At 38.5% G+C, this 27,218-nt stretch overlaps 1 protein-coding gene across 2 annotated transcripts in view; it reads left to right on the top strand.

Moving 5' to 3' along the window:
- Positions 1-27,218, top strand: part of EEA1 (early endosome antigen 1) — an 86,210-nt gene that overhangs the window by 16,093 nt on the left and 42,899 nt on the right. For both annotated transcript variants that reach the window (XR_016281226.1, XM_089523976.1), the window contains exons 3-12: positions 6,972-7,093; positions 9,326-9,380; positions 9,493-9,558; positions 10,522-10,561; positions 13,821-13,934; positions 14,026-14,147; positions 14,904-15,059; positions 16,879-16,995; positions 18,196-18,534; positions 22,817-22,966. Coding sequence is in view for 1 of the 2 variants with exons in the window: in XM_089523976.1 (XP_089380102.1) it covers positions 6,972-7,093; positions 9,326-9,380; positions 9,493-9,558; positions 10,522-10,561; positions 13,821-13,934; positions 14,026-14,147; positions 14,904-15,059; positions 16,879-16,995; positions 18,196-18,534; positions 22,817-22,966 (1,281 nt within the window). In the remaining variant the exon portion in view is untranslated. The remainder of the gene's footprint in view (positions 1-6,971; positions 7,094-9,325; positions 9,381-9,492; positions 9,559-10,521; positions 10,562-13,820; positions 13,935-14,025; positions 14,148-14,903; positions 15,060-16,878; positions 16,996-18,195; positions 18,535-22,816; positions 22,967-27,218) is intronic.

The raw sequence follows: 27,218 nt of genomic DNA on the forward strand, positions 1-27,218 counted from the left end.
TCCTCTGCATTCACGGATTTTTTATCCACTGATTCAAGAATCCACAACTTGAAAATAGTACCTAAAATATATAAATTCCAATAAGCAAACCTGGATTTATCATTTTATATGAGGCACAATTTTACTGTGCCACTGTATATAATGGGACATGAGCATCCATGGATTTTGTTATCCATGGGGGATCCTGGAACCAAACCCCAGTGGATACCAAGGGCCCACTGTAGATTATCAACTCTTGCTTTAAGTTACTTTAAGATTATCCCATAAGTTGTGTGTCAACTTTAATTTTAGTAGATGGATGCAGTTACAGTAGTTAAGATGGGGCCCTAAAAGCACCAGATTCTGTTTGATCTTGGAAGCTAAGCAGGGTCAGCCCTGAATAGTATTTGGATGGGAGACCACCAGAGAAACCCTATGAACAAGTGACTTAAAAGCACATACATATACTGATTGGGATCAGAGTGAAATGTTAGTCATAAGCCAACTCATTCTCTCAGTAATCTTTGTTGCATCTGAATAAAATTAGAGTTGCAGCAATCAGTTAGGAGTAATTTGTTGTATAGACATAAGTCCCTGTACTTGTGACTGCTTCTTGAGTGTGTAGAGAAACAAAACAAACAAGCTTCATTTATATACGGCTTCATACCGCCTAAGCAGTGTCTAAGCGGTTTACAACTGTAAGCTAATTTGCCCCCAACAATCTGGGTACTCATTTTAGCGACCTTGGAAGGATACAAGCCTGAGTCAAGCTTGAGCCCTTTTGCTGGTCTTGAACTCGCAACCTTGTGGTTTTGAGTGGGTGGCTACAGTACAGGCATTTAACCACTGCGCCACCAGGGCTCCTGGTGAAATAAGAAATGCTTATAAATCATGACTAGGTTCCCCCCCCCCCCCTCCCCTGTTGTGCTATCCTGTGCCTGTCCCACTGTATTCACTGAGGATTAATCTTATGGAATGTGCTGCAGCCTTAGTTTTGAATTTTGTTTGCTAATTGTCATTAGAGCTGGGTAATTAGTAGAGATGGGTCAATCTGCTAAGTGCTGTTTAGTTTTCTGGAAAATACAGATGGGCATTTCACAAGCATGTGGTTTACCTTTCCTCATGCCAGTTCTAGAGGTGTTCGAGATTCCTGATTTTTCTTTTTCAGTCTGCACAACATATTGTATGCATTGTATTTTTGCTGCAATTATTATCTACCTTCAAGTGGACAAGGATTTTCTGCCTTCATGTTAGTCTGAGATTGTGTGATTTTGCCAAGGTCACCAGTGACTGAATGGGGATTTGAACTCTGGGCTCACAGAGTCCTAGATCAAGAATCAAAGTATCATGCCATGCAGGTAGTGTTTTCAAAATATACATGTTTTAAAATGTGTATATTTTATGTGCACATTGACAAATTATACATATTTCAAGTGACATTTCCATTGTCTTCAAATTTGTCATGACTCTCCCCCCCATGTAAATATTTATTTATTCTCACAAGTACTTATTTTTACACACCTCTAAGAAGTACAGGTGTTCATTCTCATTCTTGTACTTGCTAGTTGTATTAAAAAATTCTGAAAAGTTCAGTTCGAGGTTCTAATGCGTTTCACCGTCTAGCATCAGGAAGTGCAAATTTGGTACAGCTGCAATGAAATGTGAACTGAATAAAACTGTCAACTTTCTCTATTTATTAGTTTACAAGTAAATTAAGGGTGTTTCCACTTAGACATAGTGCCTACAGTTCACACACTTTATAAGTATATTTGCATGTAAGGAAAAGACATTGTGGAAGTGAAGGCTTCTAAAGGAGGAATGCACTTTATTCAGGAGTCTTGATTCTGGGGCAGATAATGTTACTCATCATCATTCAACAATTTCATAGGAATTATTGATGCTGTTACACATATTTTTAAAAACTTAATTTGTATTGAGCAACTAGTTTTACAAAATTCTAAAAGATGACTCAGTGAAAAAATAAAATCAACAATACTCATAAAAATAGTGCATATGCATAATGATTTGTTAACTAAGGCCCGGGACAAACAGCATGGCCACGCTGCAACTAGGGTTAGGGACTGCACGGCAACTGCATGGTCTCTAACCCTAGCACATACTAGCGGTGCTATAATGGTGGTGCCCCGTGTACACAGGCACCGCCATTATGATGCAATGGACGCATACGTCTGCACGTCACACTGTGCCAGTTATGTCACGAGTGTGCCACTGGCGCACTCGTGATGTAACTATGGTGGCGGAAAAGGAACCTTTTTTTTCTTTTTCCTCCAGAGTCAAGCTGCATGGCTTGGCAGTTGCGGCTTCCCTCTGGAGGAAATTAGGCTGCTGCCAGCCCGGACTTAGCAAAACAGGTATGTACCGGGCCTAAGAAAACTGTAATTTAGATAATGCAGCAAAACTTAGTTATAAGTTATAAATTTGCTGGGGTACTTCTGGCAACTAGGGCTGCATCTACACTTCAGAAACAATGCGGTTTGACTCACTTTAACTGCAAAAGTGCTGTAGAATTCTGGGATTTGTTGTGACATCATTACTCTCTGACAGAGAAGGCTAAATAGCTCACAAACCTACAAATCCTGAATTCCATAGCATTGAGCCATGGTAGTTAAAATGGTGTCAGACTGCATTGTTTGTGCAGTGCAGATTCAGCTGAGGTTTCACATCTCCAGTCAGCCATGGAAATACACTGGTGACCTTGGGCAAACCACACTCTCTGAGCTTTAGAGGAAGGCAAAAGCAAACTACCTCTGAATATGGCCTGGTACACACAGGTGGTGAAATGCCATCCCTCTTTGCTGCACTGCTGTGCAGCAGCATCCACATGTGGCTGCACAGATGCACACTCAAAAAGGAGCCGCTCTAGGTGGCTCCTTTTTTGCGTCATCATAAGGGCTATGATGCTGCTTCTGCTGACAGGCGTCTGTATGCGGCACCACAGCTGTGCAGCTGTGGCGCCTGCTGTGTGGATGGGCATGTGCACCTGTGATGTCACTAGGGCTGGGTGCATCTGGATTCCCAGCCCTATCGAGCCCGCAATGCACCTGTTTGTACCGGGCCTAAATCTTGTCAAGGAAACTCTGTGATAGGTTTGCCTTAGGGTTGCCATAGGTTGGAAATGACTCAACAAGAACAACAAATTTTCCCTTTGTGCAGTATAGCACTTATTTGAATAATGTTCATGGTTGTGGACAGTGAGGTCTGTGGTGAATGCAATATTTATTTTAAAGTAGTTATATAAAAATAGAAATCATATGGTAGATATTTCCAACTTACTTCTGCTGTCTATTCTAAAAGAGGCTGTTAGTTCGTAATAATACATGTAATGATAGGGACTTTAAAGGAATTGCCAAGCTAAATTCTCTTAATTTATAGTATAACTACATTTTTATACCAAAATGCATTTGCAATCCATTTATCTTGGCTGACTAGTGCTATAAAGCTTTTGGTCTTTCTCTATATTTTGAGACTGAGATCAACTTCATGCCGTCAAACTTACATGTTGCTAAAAGCTTCTACAATCACAACAGCACGTTATGTTCATCTGGGTCTTATTTTGAGCTGCATAAATACAAGCATTATATGTAATCAGTGAGCCATTATGGTGTGCTTCCAGAATTCAGTATTGGTGTTTCTTGGTCTTTTTTTGGCAGGGAAATGCACTACATGTGTATTAGAAGTGCCAGTGTGCATGTAAATGCTTTTTCTTCACATTCATTGGCAGTGTTCAGATTGAAGTGGCAGATTGAATATGTAGACCAGATTTATATATTTTGCATGTAAAAATTGTTTCCTATGCAGAAATAATTTCTGCATGGGAGGTGAGAGGAACTTGAAACCTGAATAAATAATCATCTATGATGTTTTCACTTGTATGTATACAGGAAAACAGTTTTTTCATCTGGTTTGCTATTGTTAATGCCTAACTGACAGCAATGGCTTTCCATGCTTTTGGTCAGGAGTCTTTTCCATTTTGGGTGTGGAGGTATTTATTTATTTATTTATGATGAATATATTAGCTAGGAAGGTGCAACTGACTTGGGCTTTCCAATAGGTGACATTGAGAGGAAGGAATATAGCTTACTGATAGGGCACTTTCCTTGTATGCAGAAAATCCCAGGTCGAACCCCTAGCATCTCCAGTTCAGACTGGGATATACACCCATCTGGAATCCTTTACAGCTCCTTTGTAGACCAGGAATGAGTAGCTTTGGTTCCCATCAGTCCTAACTAGCTTTAGTAGTGATGAAGATTATGGGAGTTATAGTTCAAAAACATCCGAAGAGCCAAAGTTGCCTGCCTTTACTGCAGGCAATGCTAAGTAATTGTCTTACTTGGTGGAATAACTTCAAGGATTTTTGACAATACAGTCGATCCTCCATGTTTGCGGTTTTGACTTTTGTGGCTTTGATTATTTGTGGCTTTGATTAATATGTTCTCCCTAGGAATCTATAGGTCCTCCAGCGCAACTTTCACCAGAGTTTGCTCTGGAAGACCTAGAGATTGCTAGAGAGAACACTCCTCCTCACTGGCAAGAGGACCGGCTAACTCGGGGCTTTTCTGTTTTTTATTGTAATGTTTTTAATGGTGTGTAATGTTTTTAAAATGTTGTAAACCGCCCTGATCTGAGGAAGGGTGGTATATAAATAAAATTTTTATTTATTTATTATTATTATTATTATTATTATTATTCTCTAGGCATTTGTAGGTCCTCCAGTACTATTCTGTAGTCACTTTCCAGGAGATGTTGACTATGGAGTTATGTTGGAGGACCTAGAGATTCCTAGAGAGGTGTTTTCTCAGGTAAAAAAAATGTATTTTTTAAATTTGTGTTTTTTCCACTTTCAAGGGGATCCTGCATCCCTAGCCCAAGTGAATATGGAGGGTCCACTGTACATGGGTTTTTGACTCATGATGTCTGCGTGTGTGTCTCATATTCCTTCCTACATGGATATATCCTTGCATGTAAGGTGCAATGGTCCTTTTGATTAATAAAAGAAGTACTAGTCATGAAGGGAGTCACCATGGTATAGTGGTTTGAGTGTTGGATTATGACTTTGGAGATCAGAGCTATGAGGTTCTGAGACAAAACCTATGGATCACTGCAATAAATGAATGTGCCGCAGGCTGCATTTGATTGTCCTGATATATAACATGTACTCAGGACAAGGAGCTACTGTTAGGACAGAATATAGAGAAATGGAATGGTTTCTAACTGGCATGGAAACCAGGCAAGGCAGTACTGTATTGTCTTCCCTTTGAATTTATATGAAGAACATATCACATCTAAAACAGGATTAGATTTAGAGAAGGAGGTGTGAAAATTGGAAGAATCAACCATTTAAGATATGCAGATAACACCATGTTAATAGCAGAAAATAGCAAAGACCTAAAACAATTACTGGAGAACGTCAAGGAAGTCAGGTGTACAGTTGAACATTAAGAAAACAAAAATAATGGCCTCAGATGATTTACAGAAATTTAAAGTAAAAGATGAAAACATTGAAATAGTTCAGGATTTTCCAAAATTTGTCTCTGTTTGTCAATCATACTGGAGACTGCAGTCAAGAAATCAGAAGACTAGGATTTGGAAGGGCAACTATGAAGGAACTAGACAGTATCCTGAAGTGTAAAATATATCATTGAATACTCAAGTTAGGATTGTTCACAACATTGTATTTCCAGTTTTTGTGTATGATTGTGGAAGGTGGAAAGTGAAGAAAGCTGATAGGAAGAAAATCAACTCATTTGAAATGTGGTACTAGAGAAGAGACCTATGGATACCTTAGCCTGCCAAAAAACAAACACAATCCAAAAACACAAATCACAAATTAATGGGCCCTAGAGAAAATCAAGCCTGAACTTTCCTTAGAAGCCAAGATGATTAAACTAAGACTGTTGTACTTTGACTATGGCCCGGTACAGACTGCCCAAAAACGGTGGTCTGCTGGCACCCTGGTTTGTTCCGCAAGGAAGCTGCAGCGGACAAACCACATGGCTTCCTCGCGGAGCGAAAAGAGCGCGCAAAAACTGGGTTCTTTTTGTGGCGCTCTTGCGACGTCATTATGGTGCTGCGACGTACGGATGCTAAGCGTCCGTTGTGTAAAATGGCGGCACCCATCTGTACAGGACACCGCCATTTTGATGTACGGAAGACGTACTAGGCTTCTGTAAGCGACACCCCGAGGCAACCCTAGCACATCACCAAGACGTGCCACGAGGCCCGTCTGTACTGGGCCATAATCATGAGGAGATTTGACTCAGTAGAAAATACAATAATGCTTGGTAAGGTAGATGGAAAAGGGGAAGACCACATCCTTGGTAAGGCAGAAGATTGTAGGAAAAGAGGAAGATGGATGGACTCAAGGATGTCATGAGCCTGCATCTGCATGACCTAAGCAGGGCTGTTGATGAACAGGGCGTATTGGAGACTTCTCATTCATAGGGTCAGCAAAAATCTAAGTCAGCGTGATGGGATCTAATAACAACACATTTGCATAGCATAACTATTAAATGAAGAAGAATGTCTAATGCTATGGTCAATTTCATATCCATTTTTGTGTTTTTCTAAAAAATATGGCTACAACATGGGGTAAGATACTTAACTTCCACAAGGCACTGAAGAAAGAAAAGAAATCCACTTAATATCACATTAAACATTTTTCTTTCCTCTGGACCTGAAAAAATGTGCATAAACTAACCTTATGACTCAGACAGTGATGATTAAAAAGTTCCATTCATTCTTTGGATTTATTCTAGATAAAACTGATATTGCACTGACATAAGGAAAGTCCATTTTATATCTACACTTGAAAAGTATACTGTAATAATGTTAGTGTCTGTTTCTTTTTCTTGCTTCCAAATTCGATTGTTTTTCTGATTAGGTGAGGCCAGGGGAAGTATGAGCGAAAGAGAGAGAAGGCAAATGAGAATGCTAGTAAATGTTTTTTTTTAATCTTTTGCTTCATATTATAGGGATTTATTTGTCCACTTTGTATGAAGTCCCATGGATCAGCTGAAGAACTTTTCAAACACTACGAAGCAGTTCATGAATCTGGTATCGATGCAAGTCATGGAGGAGACTTGTCTCCAAAAAGGTGCTGACCAGTTTGTTTGTTTTTTGTATCATTTACTTAAATTCGTTATAATTGCATTTAAGCATATAGTTATCTGACCACTGAATACAGTAATGTATATTAATCAACAAACCAGCGTGGTGTAGTGGTTTGAGTTTCAGACTGTGTCTGTGGAGAACAGGATTTGTATCTCCAGTTAGCCATGGAAATGCACTGGGTGATTTTGGACAAATCACACTCAGCCTCAGAGGAAAGAAGTGGCAAATTTTCTCTGACCAAATCTTGCGAATAAACCCCACAATAGGTTTGCCTTGGAGTGTCATAAGTCAGAAATGACTTGAAGACACACAACAGAAGTATGATAACCTGCTGATAAATGGTTGAATTGAATGGTTGTATGAAGGCTGCTAAGCTTTCAAAGACCTATTTGAATTAATACAGAAAATGAGCAGATGTACTAAGATAATATCTCCGTAGTGGTTTGGGTAGTGGTCAGGTATTTGTAGTGGAATTCCCTTGCCTCATTACAAAGGCAGTTAAAACCACGTTTTCCACTCATTTGTATTGTTGATTCCCCCACCCCAGGTTTTTGTATATTGTAACTTTTGTAATTTGTTAATGGTGGTATCTTGATTTTTGATATTTTTATTTTTATTGTTTTAGATTTTAAACCACTTTAAGGAAGTGCCTAATAATCAAATTATTATAGAACATGCAACTTTAAATTGGGCTCATTTCCTGAAATCATGATTATGGTTTGAAAATGAGTTCTTCAAAACAGTGTTGATTCTGATTAGTGTTCTGGAAGATTTTTCCATTATTATCATATTGTGCATTTATAATCATGTGTGATATTTCTGCTTCCATTTAATCATAATTTGATTTCTGTGGAATCAATGTAACTAGGATTTTTGTTGTCGTGTGCCTTCAAGTCATTTTCAACTTCTGATGACCCAATGGCAAACCTATCACAGGGGTTTTTGTTTATTACATTTAATGACCTATTTTTCAAATGAAGGAGAATTTACATTAATATGATTTTAAAATAATAAGGACTAAAGTAGAGGATGATAAAATACTAGCGCTTTATCAAAGTGAGACAAAAGGTGAAACCGTTAAAAGATTAAAAGAGCTGGGTATTTTTTTTTAAAGTTTTAATCTTCTATCATGAGGACATAATTAGATACCAGGTGAGCCATCTGGGGAGAGTGTTTCATAGATGGAACACTGCTGCAAATTGTACAGTTCCTATTTTTGCCCTATCTGGGAAGATGTAGTTAATAATTTTGAAGTAAGCAGGATAATATACCATGGTTTGAGGTTGGTTTAATAGCTTGAATTATTCCAAACTTGGTAAGCCTAGCTTCTTCAGTCAGATGAAAGAAACTGTAGTAGCTAATTTAAGATTTCTTGGTTTAACTTCCATAAAAAGAGGAGCAAAGTGATTGCATGAGTAGGCAGAAAATTCATACTTATCTCAGCTTAAGTCAGTACTTCTCAAATAGTGGGGCGGGCCCCCCAGGGGGGGCGCGAGGCTCTGTAAAGGGGGGCATTTTATAGACAAATGATACTATTTACAGTCGTGCGGGGGGCGCGAAATGTTTTCTTCTTCCTAGGGGGGGCATGACAGAAAATAATTGAGAAGCACTGGCTTAAGTCAATATGTGATTGTTCAAATGTGGCCATATGTAATTATTAAAGTCAGACTAAGGGGCTGTACCTACTGGCGATTAAGGCTGGCCTCGGGGCAGAGTCGGGGTGTGGCATCCACATGATGCACGCCCCAACTCTGCCCCAGGCTGGCGTGACGCTGCATGCTGCACTACATAACGCACAGCGTCATGGTGCTCTGGCACTGTGTCTACCTGACGCAGTACCAAAGGAGCATGGAAAAACCACGTGCCAGTGGCTACGGTGCCCTTTCATGGCCCCATCTGACACTAAAGGAGATGGTCTGTCAAGCCCCTAAGAGGCTGTCGAGCTAATTAGAAAGCAAGCCCAATTGGAATTGGCATGACTTACTAATGAATAAATATATTTATGATTGAATTGCCTTTCATCTTCAGTCATGTGTGTTAATTGTTTTACCATTTCTAAGAAGGAGAGATAGAAAAAACCTCTATCTAGCTCTTAAATTTGAATTCTGGGGGCTAACTCAAAGTTTCTGATGAAATATATTGTCTTGGAAATACATATTTTAATTTAAATATAAGTTTAAACATTTCTATCCTTTTTAATATGTTCTGTGTTCAGAGATGACATAACGCTACTGCGACAAGAAGTTCAAGATTTGCAAGCTTCACTTAAGGTTGGAAATGTGCATTATTTGTTAATGTAGTTCTTTGTTTCAATTTGAAAAATACAGTAGAAGACTGTAGAAACTGTAAGCTTATAAAGTGGCTTTAATTTTGTTTGTTCAGGAGGAGCGATGGTACTCTGAAGAGCTGAAGAAGGAATTAGAAAAAGTTCAAGGGCAGAGGCATCAAGTAATTGCTTTAAAAATACTTGAAGCAGGTTTACTACAAGCAGTTTGTTATCAGCCTTGAAAAGGAAGATTATTACCATTTTTTTGTAAGGCACGTGGCCAGATTCCATTAGTTTCATAACTTGTTTATTGAAGTAATATAATTTATAATAGGTGTATTGTGTTCCCCGTGCATACCATTAAATATTTTACTTAGTAATATTTCCTTAACCTATATGTTGGTGCCAGCATCAAAACTTATTTTTCTTTTAAACCACACTATCACATTCTCATTTTACTGTTTCACATTTCCCCTCAGCAACCTGCTGAGCTGTGGTCTTTAGTTTTCTTCTCTACCACCCATCTAGTTCTTTCTTCTTAGCTTCCTATTTCTCTTACATCTTCCTATTCTACATGCAATGCTTCCTTTCTCTGTCTTCCCATTGTTAACCTCTCTTTTCCTATCTACTGTTTCCCAGTACAGTGAATGCTAAGAAGAAATTAAAATGTTTCTAGAATTAATTCTAAAAATATCATTAATTGATAACAGGCCATACCTCCAAACAGTAATTAAAAACATATTAGCAGAAAAAACTTTCTGTTTCTTTCCTGTATTTACAGTTTTTGTATATGTCAATAAAATATAGTTGTTGCATAGCCATTTATTAATTTTAGAGAAGTGTTACTGAAATTAATGACAGTTGCATACTGGCTTAAATTCCTAGTATGTAGTAGATTCTTATATAAGCACTTTGATGTACAGAAATTGATTTGTTAGTTTTGCAACAAACGTAGACTTATTCTTGTGGTTTTAAACATCTTGGTTTTTCTGTTCGCCAGTTGGTATTGCATAAATAACCAATTCTTAAGTTGCTTATAATATGAAGTATAAAAGTGTGCATATTTGAATGGAATTCTCCTAAATGCTTGTGAAAACATTTCCATATCTTCAATATCTAGTCGCCTTTCTTCTTTTCTTTTTAAGGAGAATAAACCTGATGGACTGACAAGTGCTGCATCTACAGGTGATAAACATTTTAAAAGCAGTTTTTGCAGTGGCTGTCTAGTTTTTGTAGTGGTGGTCTAGCAATGAGGGAGAGAAACAATACCAGTTACTTCCAGTTGTCAAGAAAATGCAGTGTGACCCACATCTCTAGGAAGACAAATAACATTTTTTATTTCAATAAAGAGATTAAAGCAGTTGTAGTGGAGATCCTTCAGTTTAAAACATAACTTTCAAATATTGCAGAAAACCATACAACAGTTCTGTGTTTTGATAACAAGGAGAAAAATGTATCTCTTTTTTCTTGGATTGTGTTTGAACTATAGTTTGTGTTCCTGTCCAACATTTTCTTCAGTTTTGGCTACAATGTAAAGATCTACAACATTATTTTGGCTACAATGTAAGGATTTAAATGACATTTGAGGGCTCAAGTCAGAATTGCTATTTTTAGCAGGCCAGATATTTGAGGCTATTACAGTTTGTAATTGATACACATTCAGTTTACTTAACTGATCAGAGCTAAGTTTTCTGTAGAAATTAATTGTAGCTTTTCATTGTAGTACTGTATATACTTGTGTATAAGTTGAGAAATTTTACTCAAAAATTGACCCCAAAAACCTGGGTTGACTTAGGCCTGAAACAGGCAGGCCAAAAGCGCCAGCTTTAGGCCAATCTGGGACATGGTGTTCAGATGATGCACACCACTGGATTGGGCCAAAGGTTAGCTGCAGCCATGTAAGGCGGCCCAAACCAAGTTGCAAAAGGAACACAAAAAAACACTCCTTGCTGTCCATTGCGAACTGTGGTGGTGGCCGGCCTTGGGACTGTGCAGTTTGGTCACTATGGTCCCACACTGCTCAGGCTGCACTCACAGAGTGCAGAGGTCAGAGGCTGCTCCAAGCCGCCCATCTGTTTGAGGGCTTAGTCATAGCTCATTTTAAGTATTTTATCTTAAAGGTACAGGTTTCCCCTTTGACAGGATTATCTAGTCATGTTTCACTGTAGAAGGGAGTGCTCATTTCTGTTACTAAGCTGGGAGCCAGTGTTGTCAAAGACAACTTCATGGTCATGAGGCCAGTATGACTGAATGGAATGTTGTTACCTCCCCACTGAAGTGGTATCTATTCATCTACTTGCATTTTTACATGCTTTCAAACTGCTAGGTTGGCAGAAGCTGGGATTCATTCTGTCAGGCGGTGCTTGGGCTTCGAATTGCTGATCTACCAACCTTGTGAACATCATAGTCAGCTCTTAATCACCGAGCCACCACACCCCTACTGTACCTTAACTCTCATAAAAAAAGGAACTGTCTCTTTATCTGTGTAGAGTGGCAAAAGTTTGTCCCAGTGTGGGAGCCTAGTTTGTCCCAGGAGAACCTAAAAGAAGCACTGACTCCCCCTTCTGTCTCCATCACAGCATTATTTCTGCCCTTTCTAAATTACTGGGAGGGAAAGTGGTGGCGGCTGTTTGGCACTTCCTCTCAAAGGGATGCTGAGAGAGTAGAAGGGATTAGTACTTGTTTTAGGTTCTCCTCAGTTGGACTAAGCTCTTACCTTTCACCTCTCTCCTCAGAGTGGTTCCTTTTTTTTGGTAAGTGTTAATACTATACCTTATCTTTTATCCTCTTCTCTGAGTAGAGTGGTAAAAAGCCTGGGCAGGAAAATGGAGATGGTGATGGCTGGAATGGTTCCTCACTGTTGAAGTGGTACTGGTGCCTCTGCCTCTGCATGGAATGGATCTAAGGAGCCCCAAACTGAGCCCCTAGGTTTTACCCTTGACTTATCCATGAGTCATATCAAAAATCATAATATTAGCCTCAAAACCTGCCCTTAACTTATACACAGTCTATATACAACTATATATTTTAAAAAACATATATTTTCTGATTTATTTGGTTGGCACTGGAAAATAGACTCAAAGAATAAAGTCAAGATTTATGTGACGGAATTTGAAATTTGTTTAAAATTTGTCTATAGAATGTAGCTGAGCTACAGTCTTGTTTCCAGTGCTGTAGGAGTTCCTAATGTTTTGTAAACTACAAAGTTAGCTAAGCAAATTTAGAATTTAGTTGAATATTTTGAATCTTAGCTGCCTACTGAAGTTAATATTGTATGTTCCACATACTTCTTAAGAGGCAACCTAAATGTCTTTTTCATGATAATTTACAATTATCTATTAGTAATAAAGTGAGGGTCATCATTTTTGTGGTTTTAAATTAAACTAGTAAGGGGCTAGTGGGAAATATTATACAGCTTAGACTGGGTTCTAGACTGTAGCCTATTGTTTAGTGATAACATTAATACAGTGCGCCCTTGGCTTATGTGGGGGATCCATTCCGCTCCCCCCGTGTAAGTCAAAAATGTGTATGCTTGAGTCCCATTCACTTGAATGGGGCTCGTGCACGTGGTGGCACGTGTGTGCCACCCCTTGCGCCCCACGTGCTCCCGCGCGGCTCTACATGGGGTTGAGTGTATGCCCAAAGCCATGTATAGCACACCCGCATATGACAGGGGCGCACTGTACTTAAAATGTGTTAGAAGAAAGCAGATAATAACTTTGTTGTTTAGTTTCATATATTAGCTTGTTAATGAACTGAGACTGATAAAAATCACAGTTTCAAAGATCTGGGTGAAAAGGGGACCTGGTTTGGAATAAAATAGGAATTGGAATTTTAAATCTTTTGTTCCAGTACTGGCTGAAACCATCATTGATTATTGTTCCTAGACTGGAATTTAGGCTGTCTGAAATGGAATTAAATATTATACAGTATGCCTGCGTTATACGCGGGCGCACCTTATTCAGCTTCCAGCATATGCTGGAAGCCGTGGCAGAGGAAATGGTGCTGCGTGCCAGAAAGAGTAATAGCCCGTGTGCCTGTGGCGTGCATGCCGCCACGCCACCACAAATACGAGCCCATTGGCTTTAATGGGGCTTGAGCTTACATGGAATTTCCCTTACCCAGGGTGGGGGTGGGGATCTGGAACGGATTCCCCATGTAAGGGAAGGGACTACTGTAATTACAAAAGTTTAGATGTTCTTCAGCTTATGCTTAAAAGGCTAGCTAGGTAACATTGAATAACTGTGCCATTCTAAGCAGACTGTGAAACTTAAATTCCAAGTATATGTGTCCAGTATTGAACTGTATAAGTATTTCAACGTTTCTCCATATGTTAGTGAAATAAGGCTCCTCTGAGAGGGGTAAAATAGGCAGATTAATGTGTTAGATATCAGTAAAATATTATTTCCCCTTGAATTACTCAATAATTACACTTTCTTTTCAGATTTGGAATCGTTAGAACAGCAGCTAGAAGAGAGTCAAGTAGAAAAGTTTAATATTAAGCAGATGAAAGACTTGTTTGAACAGAAAGCAGCACAACTGGCTACTGAAATTGTGGGTAAGTGTCCACAATTATTTTATCATGTCAAATGTCTTCTTTTTGTAAAAACTCAGCAAATTAGCTTTCTTACACCCTTTCCTTTATCTAGATCTTAAAGCCAAATATGATGAAGAAAAGAGCCTTCGAGAAGCTGCAGAACACAGAGTGGCAAATGTGACACAAGAACTACAGAAGGAAAGAGGTATATGTGAAGATTTAAAAACAGAGTTGGTAAGTCAAATCATATGATCATGTTTTAATCATGACTTGTTCAATCAGAAGAGGATACTTCTAGCTATTTGATAATTTTGCCAATAGCTTTTTGGGGTCACCTGTTATTATGCATCTTTGAGAGTGATTTATTTATGATAAAAACAATGGTGGCCAATCAAGAATATGCTATTTTTCTCAATGCTCAAAATAATATTCTAGAAGAGAAATATGTATAACTTTTAATCTCTCCACATGACATTTCCCTTCTATTTGCTGGATTTATTTAGTTTGATATCCTTGAGTTACTTCGTACTAATTTTGTATTTTGGTAAAATGTACACTTTGTGTGCACCATTCATTAACTGCAATACACCATTCTGCATTTTCTACCTAAGAAGCTATTTTCAAGTATGAAAAACAGACAATAAGTCTGTATTAAAATTTTTAATCTAGAACCAGTGCATGTAGATAAACAGTACTGTAGTAAAAGAAGCTTCTTGTAAAAATATCTATTGAAATTACAACAAAATAGTTGAAACTTGGCAAATGAAATAATTGTTGCTGCTATTCTAGGACCATTCAAATATTGAATTGGCTGAGAAAGTTACCTTCCTGCAGTTAAACAGGTTTAATTATGGTGAGTGCAGTAGAGCAATATATTTGGGCAACTTGTTATGCTCCCAGCCTAGGATGTCAAGATGGAATATTTCTTAGAAGTCATATTGAAAATATTTCTGATTTCCATAAAGGTAATCATCTTTTGCTTTTGTAAAGCTTCAGAGGCCTGGTGTGGAAGATGTTGCTGTTCTTAAGAAGGAACTGGTTCAGGTTCAAACACTTATGGACAAGATGACTTTGGAGCGGGAGAAAGAATCTGAAAAACTCAAAGATGAGTGCAGTCATTTGCGAACAGAATGTACAACCTCACAGGTATTGAATATAGCCAAAACATAGATGAATATGAGCCACAATCCTTCCACAAAAAGAACAAATGTTAATTCATTTGTTTAACAGGGCTCGTTAATTAATAGATAAGTTGGATAATCTCCATTGCCATCTTTATCACTTCATGTCATCCTTTGGTGCCTACCTACATTGATAAATCTAGTTCTATTCTTGTTCATATTACCACTTTTAATCCTAGTTGGCAGTGCTTCTGAATGCTTAGTATCTGGGTGATAAAATGGTGGTGGTCTTATGAATGATTTAGCATTTTGAAACTGATTTGCTACCTGCTTGCTCAAAATATTTGAAACTTGGCAACTGAAATATTGTTGTTGCTATTCTAGAACCGTTCAAATATTGAATGGTTCTATACTGACTCCCTGCAGTGTTATAAAATTTAGGTATTGCTCCAGTAGATTTCAGGACTACTCCTTTGGTAGCTTCTATATGGGGATTTCAGGAGAGGTTTTCTGTGAAATGTATTAAATGTAAGGGTATTAAAATTCTTGGCATTGTTCAATCTTGTTCTCGACATTGATCAGTTGTTCAATTAATAGACCATTGGAAATGAGAATGTCTTTTCCCAAACACCATCACCTTTGTGTTAGTGCAATTAATGTTCAGCTTTTCTTTAGAAACAAAACCACTAAGCTTAGAAAGCAGCCTTATTAGACCTACACGAGTAAGCAATATTAGAACCATATAATTAGCATATAACAAGATAGAAATCTTCTTTGATCAAACTGAGGGTGGAAAAATTTCTGAGCTTTATGTCATTAAGTTATAAGTTGAAGAGTAAAGGTGCCAGTAGACAGCCTTGTTTTACTCTTTTATTTGTGTGAATGGGAGCTGTCAATGATCCAGAAGTATCAACTCTTATTGTAGCAGTTGTATGGGAATACAGTTCCTTAATTAAAAATAACATGCGAGTATCTAAATTAGTGTTAGCCAATTTATGCCACAACAGGTTTCTATCAGTAGAGTCAAAAACAGCTGCTAAATCAAAAAAGTTTGGTAGATCCCAAAATTCCTAAAAAAATAATAAAAAAAGGGTCAAACAATGGTCAATAATACCTTGATTTTTCCTAAAGCCCGCCTGTTCAGGGTGAATGACGTGATTAGTAGTTTCCCAATCCTCTAATTTATTTAACAGACATTTACTATATAACTTAGAGTCAATATCCAAAAGACTATTAGGCTGATAATTATTGGGATCTTGCTTCTTGTAAATGGGGACAATTATACTCTGTTTCCAACCCCCTGGAATTGTACTTGTGTTGTTGATCTGAGTAAACACTTTAGCTAATATTGGGGCCCACCACTCAGGAAAACATTTAAAAATGTCTGTGGGCAAGGAAGAGAGAATATGGAAAGTCATGGTGGAAATATTGGGTGGACTGGAGAGTAGACCTCTGTTTTCAATTTTTTCATAAAGACTGTTGGCCGGTTGGCTGGCAGCCAGACTCCTGATGCCGAGGTGGTAAGGGAGTGTGCTCTGAGTACTTTGGGAAGAAGACACATCACTGGAAGAAGATGCCAGGTTTCTGACTTGCCATACCTCTTCTGCAGCTAGTAAATAGTATTATAGACATATCTAGAGCTTAGGCTCTTTCCTGGAGAAACTGGAAGAAATGATGTAGTTACAAAATTTCTGTGGTTGGATGTTCTAGAATATAATTAAGTTTCTTCCCCCTGGTGTTATGCTAAGGCAATCAGAACTTACTTTTATTCTATTTCTGTTATGGAATGTATGTACAATGAGCTGAAGATGTGAACTGATCTTCTGCTGTGCCATTTTTTAAAGGCTACCATCAATCAGTTAAGAGCTGAACTTGCCAAAGGACCTCAGGAAGTTGCTGTATATGTACAGGAACTTCAAAAACTTCAAATTTCAGTTAATGAATTAACACAGCAAAATCAGGTAAGAAATATATTACATATACCTGAAAGTGTCAACTTCTAGTAGATTTAGTCTTTTGCAGGGGGTCAGATGAAGTTCTCTTTGTGTTCTTGAAATGTAAAAAATGAAATTAATGAGTATGTATGCTGTCAAGTTAGCAAAACTGATAGGTAAGCTATCTGACTAGTTCAATAGTAGCTTGACTATTTCAGTGATAACCCAGTAAGAATAATCCCATTACTTGATGTTTGAAGGGGTGTGCTTTTGATCTCAGAAAAGATGAAATACAGAAATTATAAGATGACACTGTTGTTAATCTCCAGATATTTCTCAGGTTTAGAAGTATGTGGCCAGTTAAGAAAAATGGTCATATGGATGCTGTATTTACTACAATACCTATATTGGTTCGATTGTGTCAGATATCCTTCTGAGTCTTTATGGCCATTTAGAAAGTGGAAGCTGGAGCCACAGTCCTGTTGTGAATGTAACACTTCTCACCAACAGGGCCAGTGAGACTGGGAGTTGTATCCCATATCTGTACTATAGATATCATTAAGTGGAAAGACAGTCTGCTTTAGGTTAAGTTAGTTAATTTGTTTTGTTGTGGAGATGGATTGAATTCATCTCATTATAATCACACTGTAGCAGTACCCCAATCCAGGCTACATCAGTTTTAGTTGATAGTACATATTTACAGTACAGTTGCCTCTCTGTTTTTGTGGGGGATCCGTTCTGGACTCCCCTGCCAAAAATAAAAAACCACCAATATTCAAACCCTATTGGCTTGAATGGTGGCACGCGTCCCATTTTATCCCCCTTTGTTTGCTGCCCGCAAACGGGTGAGGGATGTGGACTCCAAGTCTGCAAAAACTGAGGGGCGACTGTATAGTGAAATAATCCCATTCAGAGACATTACTCTATTAAGCAACAGGGCTTTCTGTCTATTCTGCACATTTTGGTTCATCAGTTTTTGGGATCAGGATATAACAATTAATGTGATTTTGAGGATGGCTCATATTTGAGCAAGTTTGCTGTGCAGGATATGATTGCCTCTTACTTGTTTATGAGTCCTCTTGACCTTAATAGTGTAAGGGTACAAATCAGAAAAAAATAGAGAAAAATAAGGTGAGATTAGAAACGGCATATTAGTTTACTCTCTGGTAGACCTTGCTACCAGGAGCATGCATCTATTGGTCATCCACTTCTAATCTGATCTTGCAGAATCTGTCAGAAAAACTGAAAAAGAGAGATTTGGATTACACTCGGTTAGAAGAAAAGCAAACTGAGGAATCAATAAGTAAAAAGAATCTGCAAGCAACCCTTAATCAAAAGGATTTGGATTGTCAGCAACTTCAGGCAAGGCTATCTGCATCTGAGGACTCATTACAGAGGCTACAGAAAGAATTAGGTGAAAGGGGAGAAGCAAGTCAAAAACTTAAGGAAGAATTGTCAGATGCAGAGAACAAATACCAGCATCTTAAAGCAGAGTTTAAACAGTTACAACAGCAAAGAGAGGAAAAAGAACAGCATAGTCTGCAACTTCAAAATGAGCTCAATCAGGTAAGATTTATTACATATAAGGGTTTTAATAATTTTTTCATTAATATTCTTGTTCTTGGGATTACTAAACAGATTAAAGTGAAAACAAGACAGATTGGAGGAAAGAGAAAAGATGGGATGGTGGTTATAATGGTGGTGAATATGAGGAAGGTATGTGAAGTCAAAGGCTTCCACAGCCGGCATCCATAGTTTTTTTGTGGGCTATTTGGGCTGTATGGCCATGTTCTAGAAGAACTCTTGCTTATGAGCTGCTAAATGCTAACATATGTATGTATAAGCAAAGGATGGGCAACTTGGTCGGTGTGTGGATGATGGGAGGCTGGATCTATAGTCACTGCTGGTCTGTGGCCCTTGACCTGCTTTGATAGGGAATACTTGAGGGCAGAAAGCTTTCCTATTCCTTGTAAAGGCTGTCAAAATGATTTTGTATATCTCCAGCATTACTGTTGCATTACTAAATTTGCATGTTGCCTTTTACACTGTGATTCAAGTCAATTCACAAAAAATAATAAAATAATAACAATATTAAATGCTCAAATAAACCAGCAGTGATAAAAGAGCAGAAAAATGTAAGTTGGCTTCATAGGAAAGATCAGGCACAAAATATACAATCCTCTTATTCTGCTTTTCCAAAGCTCCCTTAGCAATGGAACCACAATGTCATGCTAGTGGTCTAAGTAATTTGTCTCCAGCCCAACCTACATGCTTGTACAGAAAAGGCAGCCACTTCTTTTGTGCATTTTGGTTGGTCCAATAAAGGTGTTGCTGTTTTGTTTTGTGGATTTTAGATGTTACTATACATTCCTTTGGCAATATTCCAAGGAGAGGAATCTTTGGGTCCTATCTTTCATAAGCCAAAATTGGAAAAAAAAATAACCCTCTAGTTCTTAGTAGTATTAGCTGTTAATCTCTAGGCTGTTTCTCCTATTACAAATTAAGAGGGCTCTTGTTATCCTTTCGGAGGACAATTCCCAAATCATTCCAAGGATGACTGTAGCTTCTGGACACACTGGCTTTTAATACTGTAGCTGAGGCAGTAATTTTCTTAGGTGAACCTATACAACAGTTATCCTGGTTCAGTAGCAGGACCAGTCTTATTGATGGTTTAAGGCCACACATCCTTGAGGAAAAATTCTATGTCCCTTGGTATATGGAAGGCAGAAATTCCAATACTGTTATACAAGGTGGCTGGCAGCTAAAGTGGCACAAAGTGTCTGCCTCTGGTGGATAGTTAATAGAGTGGTAGAGGCTGCAAATATTAATATCAGTGACATTCAGCAAAGTCTCTAAAACAAGATTAATTCAAACAAGGTGTGTTGGAATTATTATTGGACACTCCTTCTTCAATGAATCCATGTTATGGTCACAGCTGGAACATTGTGGGTGAAACTGGCAGGTTTTTACATCTAAATATTTTATATTTTCTCCCTTGCAGCAGTTTTTATTATCTGGCCAAACATTTCTTTAGCACTGGAAGAGGAAGGCTGGTTTCTCTAGTTTACTACGTGACTGTTCTCAGGCAAATTGCAGATTTCTGCTCTAAGTCTTTTGCAGATTCTTTCTAAGACAGTTGCTTTACATTTTCTTAACATGAGGAATCTGCCCTTATTTTCAAACTATGTGCCTGTACTAGATTTATGCTGATGCTGTGCCTGTTTTTAGTTCTACACATCGCTTGTGGCTTAATAGAAATCATTGACAATATTTTTCTTTGATGTTGTGCCAGAGCTGAAGATTCTGTCATCCTATTTGGAATTCTGTTTGTAGAATGGGTACTTAGCAACCAAGCATAAAAATTCTACCATGGTATCTAACTGATGAGTTCAGTTGGAAATTGATTTCATTGTCATAGAGGATTTGCAAATTAATAGGATTTGGATCCAATATTTTCTGTGGGAGAATTTCTGAAATAATATATTTCACAAAACGAAAGTTCAGATTACTGGTATTTTTTGTGATAGTCAAAAAAGAATTCATTTTATCCAGACTGAATTTTCATCATTGAAAATCTTAGTATTTTCCATTTCCATAAAATAAAACAACAACAGCAACAAGAACAACAACATACATGTCTAAAATCTACTGTACTTATGTAATGCCAGCTGAAAAAGCCAAATCAATTAGGGATAGCTTATAGTGTTTTCAGGAGTTAGCTAGGGCCCCAAGAAAGCAGCTTCTGGGTAGATTCTTGCTAGTTTCTCATCCATACGACACTGATACTGCAGGCCTGTTTCAGACATGTTGTGGGCTATGGAGTGGGTGATTATCTCTTAATATTTCTAACTTTGAAAAGTGCTTATGGTTCTCAGCATATTCATTACTAATAGAATTTGACCCCATATACTGGGCAATTTGGTTTAATCTGCTGTGCAGAAATAAAGCAGTTTGACACCACTTTAACTGTCATGACTCCATCCGGTGGAATCCTGGGATTTGTAGTTTGTTGTGGCACTAAAGCTCTCTAATAGAGAAGGCTGAATACCTCACAGAACTACAAATCCCAGAATTCCATGGCATGAGCTATGGCAGATAGTGTCAAATTTCATTATTTCTGCAGTGCAGATTAGACCTTTGAGAGCTCTAGAATAACTAGTATAAATTCTGAAGCACTGATATATTTTTTTATGTCAGTTAATAAGTCAACAGCAGTCTGATTCTTTGTATCATGCACCATTTTAGTGAAAACTAAAATAGGATTAGGTTACACATTCTGCAAGGTTCTATTCCTTAATCTAAGAATGGATAGTATATTGCTTTGTTATGGATGAAACCTGATCATTGACTTACATGCTTGTTCAACTGTTTGATAGAAGATGTATAGTGAGAATGTCTGCTCCATTAGCTTGTCTGCTAGCCTGGGATTTGAGAGAGGTTGGTTTGTGTTTTTTTCCCCTTGACTTTCTGAGATATTTCCTGCAGAATCATTCTAAAGTCTTACAGTCTTAGCTTAATGAAATAATAATAATAATAATAATAATAATAATAACAATAACATAATGAGAATGAAAAATGTGTTAATTTAGTATGGGCTTAAGATATTATGGGTTATTTTACTATAACAATATAAACTGTTTCATTTATTTTATGTATCTCTTCAGTTCTCATAGAGAAGTGGTTCTCAACCTTCCTAATGCCATGACCCTTTAATATAGTTTCTTATGTTATGGTGACCCCCCAACTGTAAAATTGCAGTGTCTTGGTTCCTAAGACCATTGGAACTAAGTGTTTTCTGATGGTCTTAGGCAACCCCTGTGACCCCCCAAAGGGATCGCAACCCACAGGTTGAGAACCGCTGTCATAGAGCTAGGCTGCTATCTCCACCCCCAGTGACTCACAGAAGCCACACCCCCTCAGGAACAAACACACTAACCCAAGTTTGAAAAACACACCCAGTCAAGGATGTCCTTCTCTCTGTGCAGGGGTGGATGGATGGATGAACAGATAGCCTGAAAATAAACATAGTCATTGAAACTCAGTGCAGACTATGCACTGAGTGCATAATCTAAACAATTGCTGCTTATATATTTAGAATATTCAGAAATGAACAAAGTAAATCAAAACAAAGAACCAGTGTGTTTTAGTGGTTTGAATGGTAAACTATGGCCCGGTACAGATGGGCCAAAAAGAACACCCTCATCACATGCGAGCGGCATGTTGCTGCGTGGCGCTGAATAGATGGCACGCGTAGTGATGATGTCACTGCTGCGCGGCTTCCAGATGGAGCCGTGCAGCAGTGATGTGCTCATGCTGCCGCCAGCTATTTGCGGCGGTGCAAAAAAGCAGCTTTTTAGCGCTCCTTTTTTCTTGCATAGCCGCATCACACAATTTGGTTGCTGTGGCGTGGCTACATGGAAAAGAGACGTGACTCCCGGCCGTCTCTTTCTGGTGGTCTCTACCCCACCTATGACTCTGAGAGACCAGGGTTTGAATGCCTGCTCCGTCAAAGAAATCAAGTGGGTGTCCTTGGGCAAGTCACATTTACTGTGCCTCAGAGGAAGGCAAACAAATTACCTCTGAGCAAATCTTACCAAGAATGCACAATTGTATTTTGCCATAAGTTGGAAAGAACTTGAAGGCACACAACATAGTCAAAACAAAACAAAACGTCAGACTAAGTCCAGCATTTTAGCTGATGTCCACTTTGGATTCCTAATCTGTTTCTGTGAACTATACACACATCACCTGATTAGAGGGATACTACTGTATTTGCATGCAGCTATAGAAAACATATAGTGTGACATTTCTGTCTGGAAAAAAAAATGAGACAAGCTTTTCCTCTCAGTTGCACAATAAACTTTTGGAGACAGAGCGTCAACTTGGAGAAGCACATGGACGACTAAAAGAGCAGAGACAGCTGTCTAGTGAAAAGCTGATGGACAAGGAACAGCAGGTTGCTGATCTTCAAATAAAACTTTCACGTGCTGAGGAGGAGGTAGGAATTATATGCAAGATCTAGTTCTTAGTTGCTATTTATTTATTTATTTATTTATTTATTAACTTTGTTTAATTGGTAATTAAACACCCTTTTTCATATTGTTGCATTTAACTGTGGGTACCAAGTAAATGTGCAGTTTTCCTCACCTTATCAAGGGAAGACCATGAGCACATATCTAATTTGGAGGAAATAACAAGCCCATAAGCATCACGGGTCAAACTCATACTTAGTAGTACTGAAATAAGGGGAAGAGACATGATCACAAATAAATTTGGCAGCTGCAAAGAGGATCAACAGGCATTAAAGTTCTTCTGAGGGCCTTGTGAAGTTATTAGTGTGAGATTTGTAAATGAGCCATGGCTGATCTTTCTTTTGAACTGAAATCAGTAGTCCACCTTGAAAGTTGGCTACAGTCAATGAACTGTCAACAATATTCATTTTACTCCAGTGCTTTTTTATTGTTGTTGTTAACTGCCATCAAGTCAACTGACTTATGCGACCCCACGGATGAGAGAACTCCAAATCACCCCATCATAAATATCCTTGCTCATATCTTGCATATTCGACTGTGGCTTCACTGGTTGAGTCCATCCATCAGGAATGTGGTCTTCCTCTTTTCATAATGCCTTTGATCTTACCAAATATTATTTATTTATTTATTTATTTATTTATTTATTTGTATCTTGCTCCTTTCCCAGGACTGGGACTCAGAGCGGCTTCACAGCATTAAAAACAGTACAATTAACAACATTAAAAAAAAAGCACATTAAAAAGAATTTTTAAACTGGTCCAACATCCCAGCCTGTCCTTATAGCAGTTCCTTAAACGCCTGTGTGAACAGGTAGGTCTTCACCTGCCAGCAGAAGGCCATCAAGAAGGGAGCCGTTCTGATCTCCCTGGGCCCTCTCTCGTGTCCGCACCAACTGTGTTTGTGAAGGTGTTGGGATGGAAAGAAGGGCTTCTCCAGAGGATCTCAGAGTCCGGGCCTGTTCATACCAGGAGAAACGGTCTGCCAAATAGTGTAGACCTGAGGCATGTAGGGCTTTATAGGTAATAAACAGCACCTTGAATTGTGCCCGGAAACAAACTGGCAGCCAATTAAGCTGTTTCAACAGGGGCATTGTATGATCTCTGTAATTTGCCCCTCTTAACAGCCTGGCGGCAGCTCTTTCTACCAACTAGATTTTCTGAACACTTTTCAAAGGCAGTCCCATGTAGAGCCCATTACAGTAGTCCAAACGGGATATAACCAAGGCATGTACCACCGTGGCAAAATCTGGCTTCTCAAGGAATGGGTATAGCTGGCATACAAGTTTTAAATGTGCAAAAGCACTCTTGATCACAGCAGAGTCCTGGACCTCCGGGTTCAAAGCTGACTCCAAGAGTACCCCCAAACTGCAAGCCTGTGTCTTCAGGGGGAGTGTGACCCCATCTAACACAGGCTGGATCCCTACTCTCCGATCTGCCTTCTGACTGACCAGGAGCACCTCTGTTATGTCTGGATTAACTTTCAACTTGTTTGCCCTCATCCAGTCCATTACTGAAGACAGACACTGGTTTAGTACCAGGACAGCCTCCTTGGATTGAGGTAGAAAGCAGTAGTAGAGTTGAGTTACTGTCTTTTCAAGTTAATCATGTTTTTTCATGATATGTCCGAAGTATGACAGTCTCCGTTTAGTCACTTTGGCTTCTGGCTTGCTTTTCTCTATGACTTATTTAGTCCACGGTATCTGTTCTCTAGCACCACATTTCAAATGAGTTCATTTTATTCCTATCACATTCTTTCATTGTCTAGCTTTCACAACCTTACATAGAAATGGGAATTACAATGGCATGGACCATCTTAACTTTAGTATTCAGTGAGGAAATTATGGAAAATCTTAAATGATTTCCATGTCTTTGTTGTCTGCTTTAAAGTTAAATCAACTGTGGTCATTATTTTTGTTTCTTCAGTGTTCAGTTGTAAACCTGCCATTGAAGGTTTCTTCCTTGACTTTCTTCAGTCATTGTTCCTTGAATTTATTCAGCAATTGTTCCAAGTACAGTCCCCCCTCGCCAGAGATCCATTCTGGATCCCTCTTCCTGCAAAGACTTCTAATATTCAAGCCCTATTGGTGCCCTGGTAGTGCAGTGGTTAAATGCCTGTACTACAGACACTCACTGAAAACCATAAAGTTGCGAGTTCAATACCAGCAAAAGGGCTCAAGCTTGACTCAGGCTTGCATCCTTCTGAGGTCGCTAAAATGAGTACCCAGATTGTTGGGGGTAATTAGCTTACAGTTGTAAACTGCTTAGACACTGTTAGTTCAGTATGAAGCGGTATATAAATGAAACTGGGTTTTTTTGTATGAATGGTGGCCTGCACCTGCGGGCACACACCCCATTTTACCCCCTCCATTTGCTGCCCTTTAACAATCTTTAACAATTGCTCATGTTCCTTACTCCAAATTTGACACCTCCTTCCTGATTTATGTATCATACGTTCAGCATACAAGTTAACAGATAGAGTGATATAATGCAACCTTGCCTTGTCTCCCTTGCCAACTGGAAACCATTTCATTTCTCTCACCAACTGGAAACCATTCTGACAGTAGTTGTTCTGAGTACAGGTTATGCCTCAGGACAGTCAGTGTTGTGACACATCCATGGATGGATTAGGAGGAATAATCCTTTTTAAAGCAGTTTATAGTTTTCCACAATCTGTTTTTCATAATGTTTGCAATATGATCCCTAGTGTCTTTTCTGAACCCAGTTTGGACATCTGGCATTGCTTGCTTCATGTATAGTAAAAGTTTTAGTTATAGAATTTTCAGCATCACTTTGCTTGCATGGGACATGAATGCAATGGTGCCCCCTTTTATTGGGGATTGGAATCTTTGTGCCAATTTGTAGGCCATTCTTTTCTTTTCCAATTTGTTTGACAGATTTTTATTAGAACTAGAGTAGATTCTGTCTGTGTAGATTAAAATAGCTCTATTGGTATGACATCTGTTTCTGGTACTTTATTTCTCCCAAGTGCTCTGAGAGCATCTTCCACTTCACTTTCAAAAGCTGCAGGTTGATCTTCTTCAAGTGAATCTGTAATCTGTCATTAGTTTTGTATAGTTCTTCATGTATTGTTTCCATAATCTCTTTTTTCTTTTGATTTCTGTCACCTTTTACTTTTGCTTCTGCTTGAAGAGTTTCCTCTGTCATCTGTTGAGGCTTCTTTTTCTTTTTTCCTATAGATAGTGTATTTTAGCATTCCTCCTTGACAGTGTTCTTCACTTCAGACAAGAGTTTTTCTGGCTCCCAGTCAGTCAGGCTCAATAGTGCAAATCTGTTTTTCAAATTGTTCTTCAGATTGTGTTTTAGCATGATGGTTGATTTAGTGTTCTACTTTAACTTTATTCTAATTTTTATATTACTGTTTCATGGTTTGTGCCGCAGTCAGGTTCTGATCTTATTTTTGCCAATAACATGGATCTTTTCCATCTTCTAATTCCAGTTATGTATTCTAATTGATTTCTGTATTGGGCATCAGGTTATGTCTATGTATACAGTCCCTTCGTCAGTTGTTTGAAAAATGTGTTTTTGATGAGCAAACTGCTGGCCTCACAAAATTCAGTCAGTGAGTCAGTCTCCTGCTTCATTTCCTATAGTCTTTTATTCTGCTCTGTTTCCTATTTTTGCATTCCAATAGCTTATAATTAACAAGAAGTCCTCTTCTGGTGTGTGATCATTTTTTTCCTGGACTTCATCATAGAAACTTTTGATTTATTATTATTTTGCCTCTGTAGCTGGAGCATAAATTGGGTTAGATTATATTGATAGGTTTTCCTGAAGTCTTATTGACATGATTTGGTCAGACTTTGCATTATATCCTTTGACTGCTTTTGGTACATCTCTCCTCATTATAACTGCCACCCATTTCTTCAAAACTCTGTATACTGGTAATTGTCTGACTCAAAATGTTCCATTCCTGCCCACTTTAGCTTGCGCACCCCAAGCATTGCAATATCTAGTGTCAACATTTGCATGTCCTTGCGGCTTGAGTTGTTAGCTATAGTGCTGCTCATAGTTGTCTCCTGTTGTATCCCAGTACCTCACTGAGTGCCATTCATCCTGGGAGCTTGATCTTCTGGCACTATCTTTGGGAATCTGAAATTCTTCAGTTGTACCTGCACTGGGGAAAACAGTCAGAATAGTTAGTATTAGCTAAAGAACTCTGTCCTCTAAAACATCTTTATTATCTTGTTCTTCCCTCTTT

Source organism: Sceloporus occidentalis, unplaced genomic scaffold (assembly GCF_023333645.1).
Source record: "Sceloporus occidentalis isolate IW3139 unplaced genomic scaffold, rSceOcc1.0.p SCAF_5, whole genome shotgun sequence".
NCBI lineage: Eukaryota > Metazoa > Chordata > Lepidosauria > Squamata > Phrynosomatidae > Sceloporus > Sceloporus occidentalis.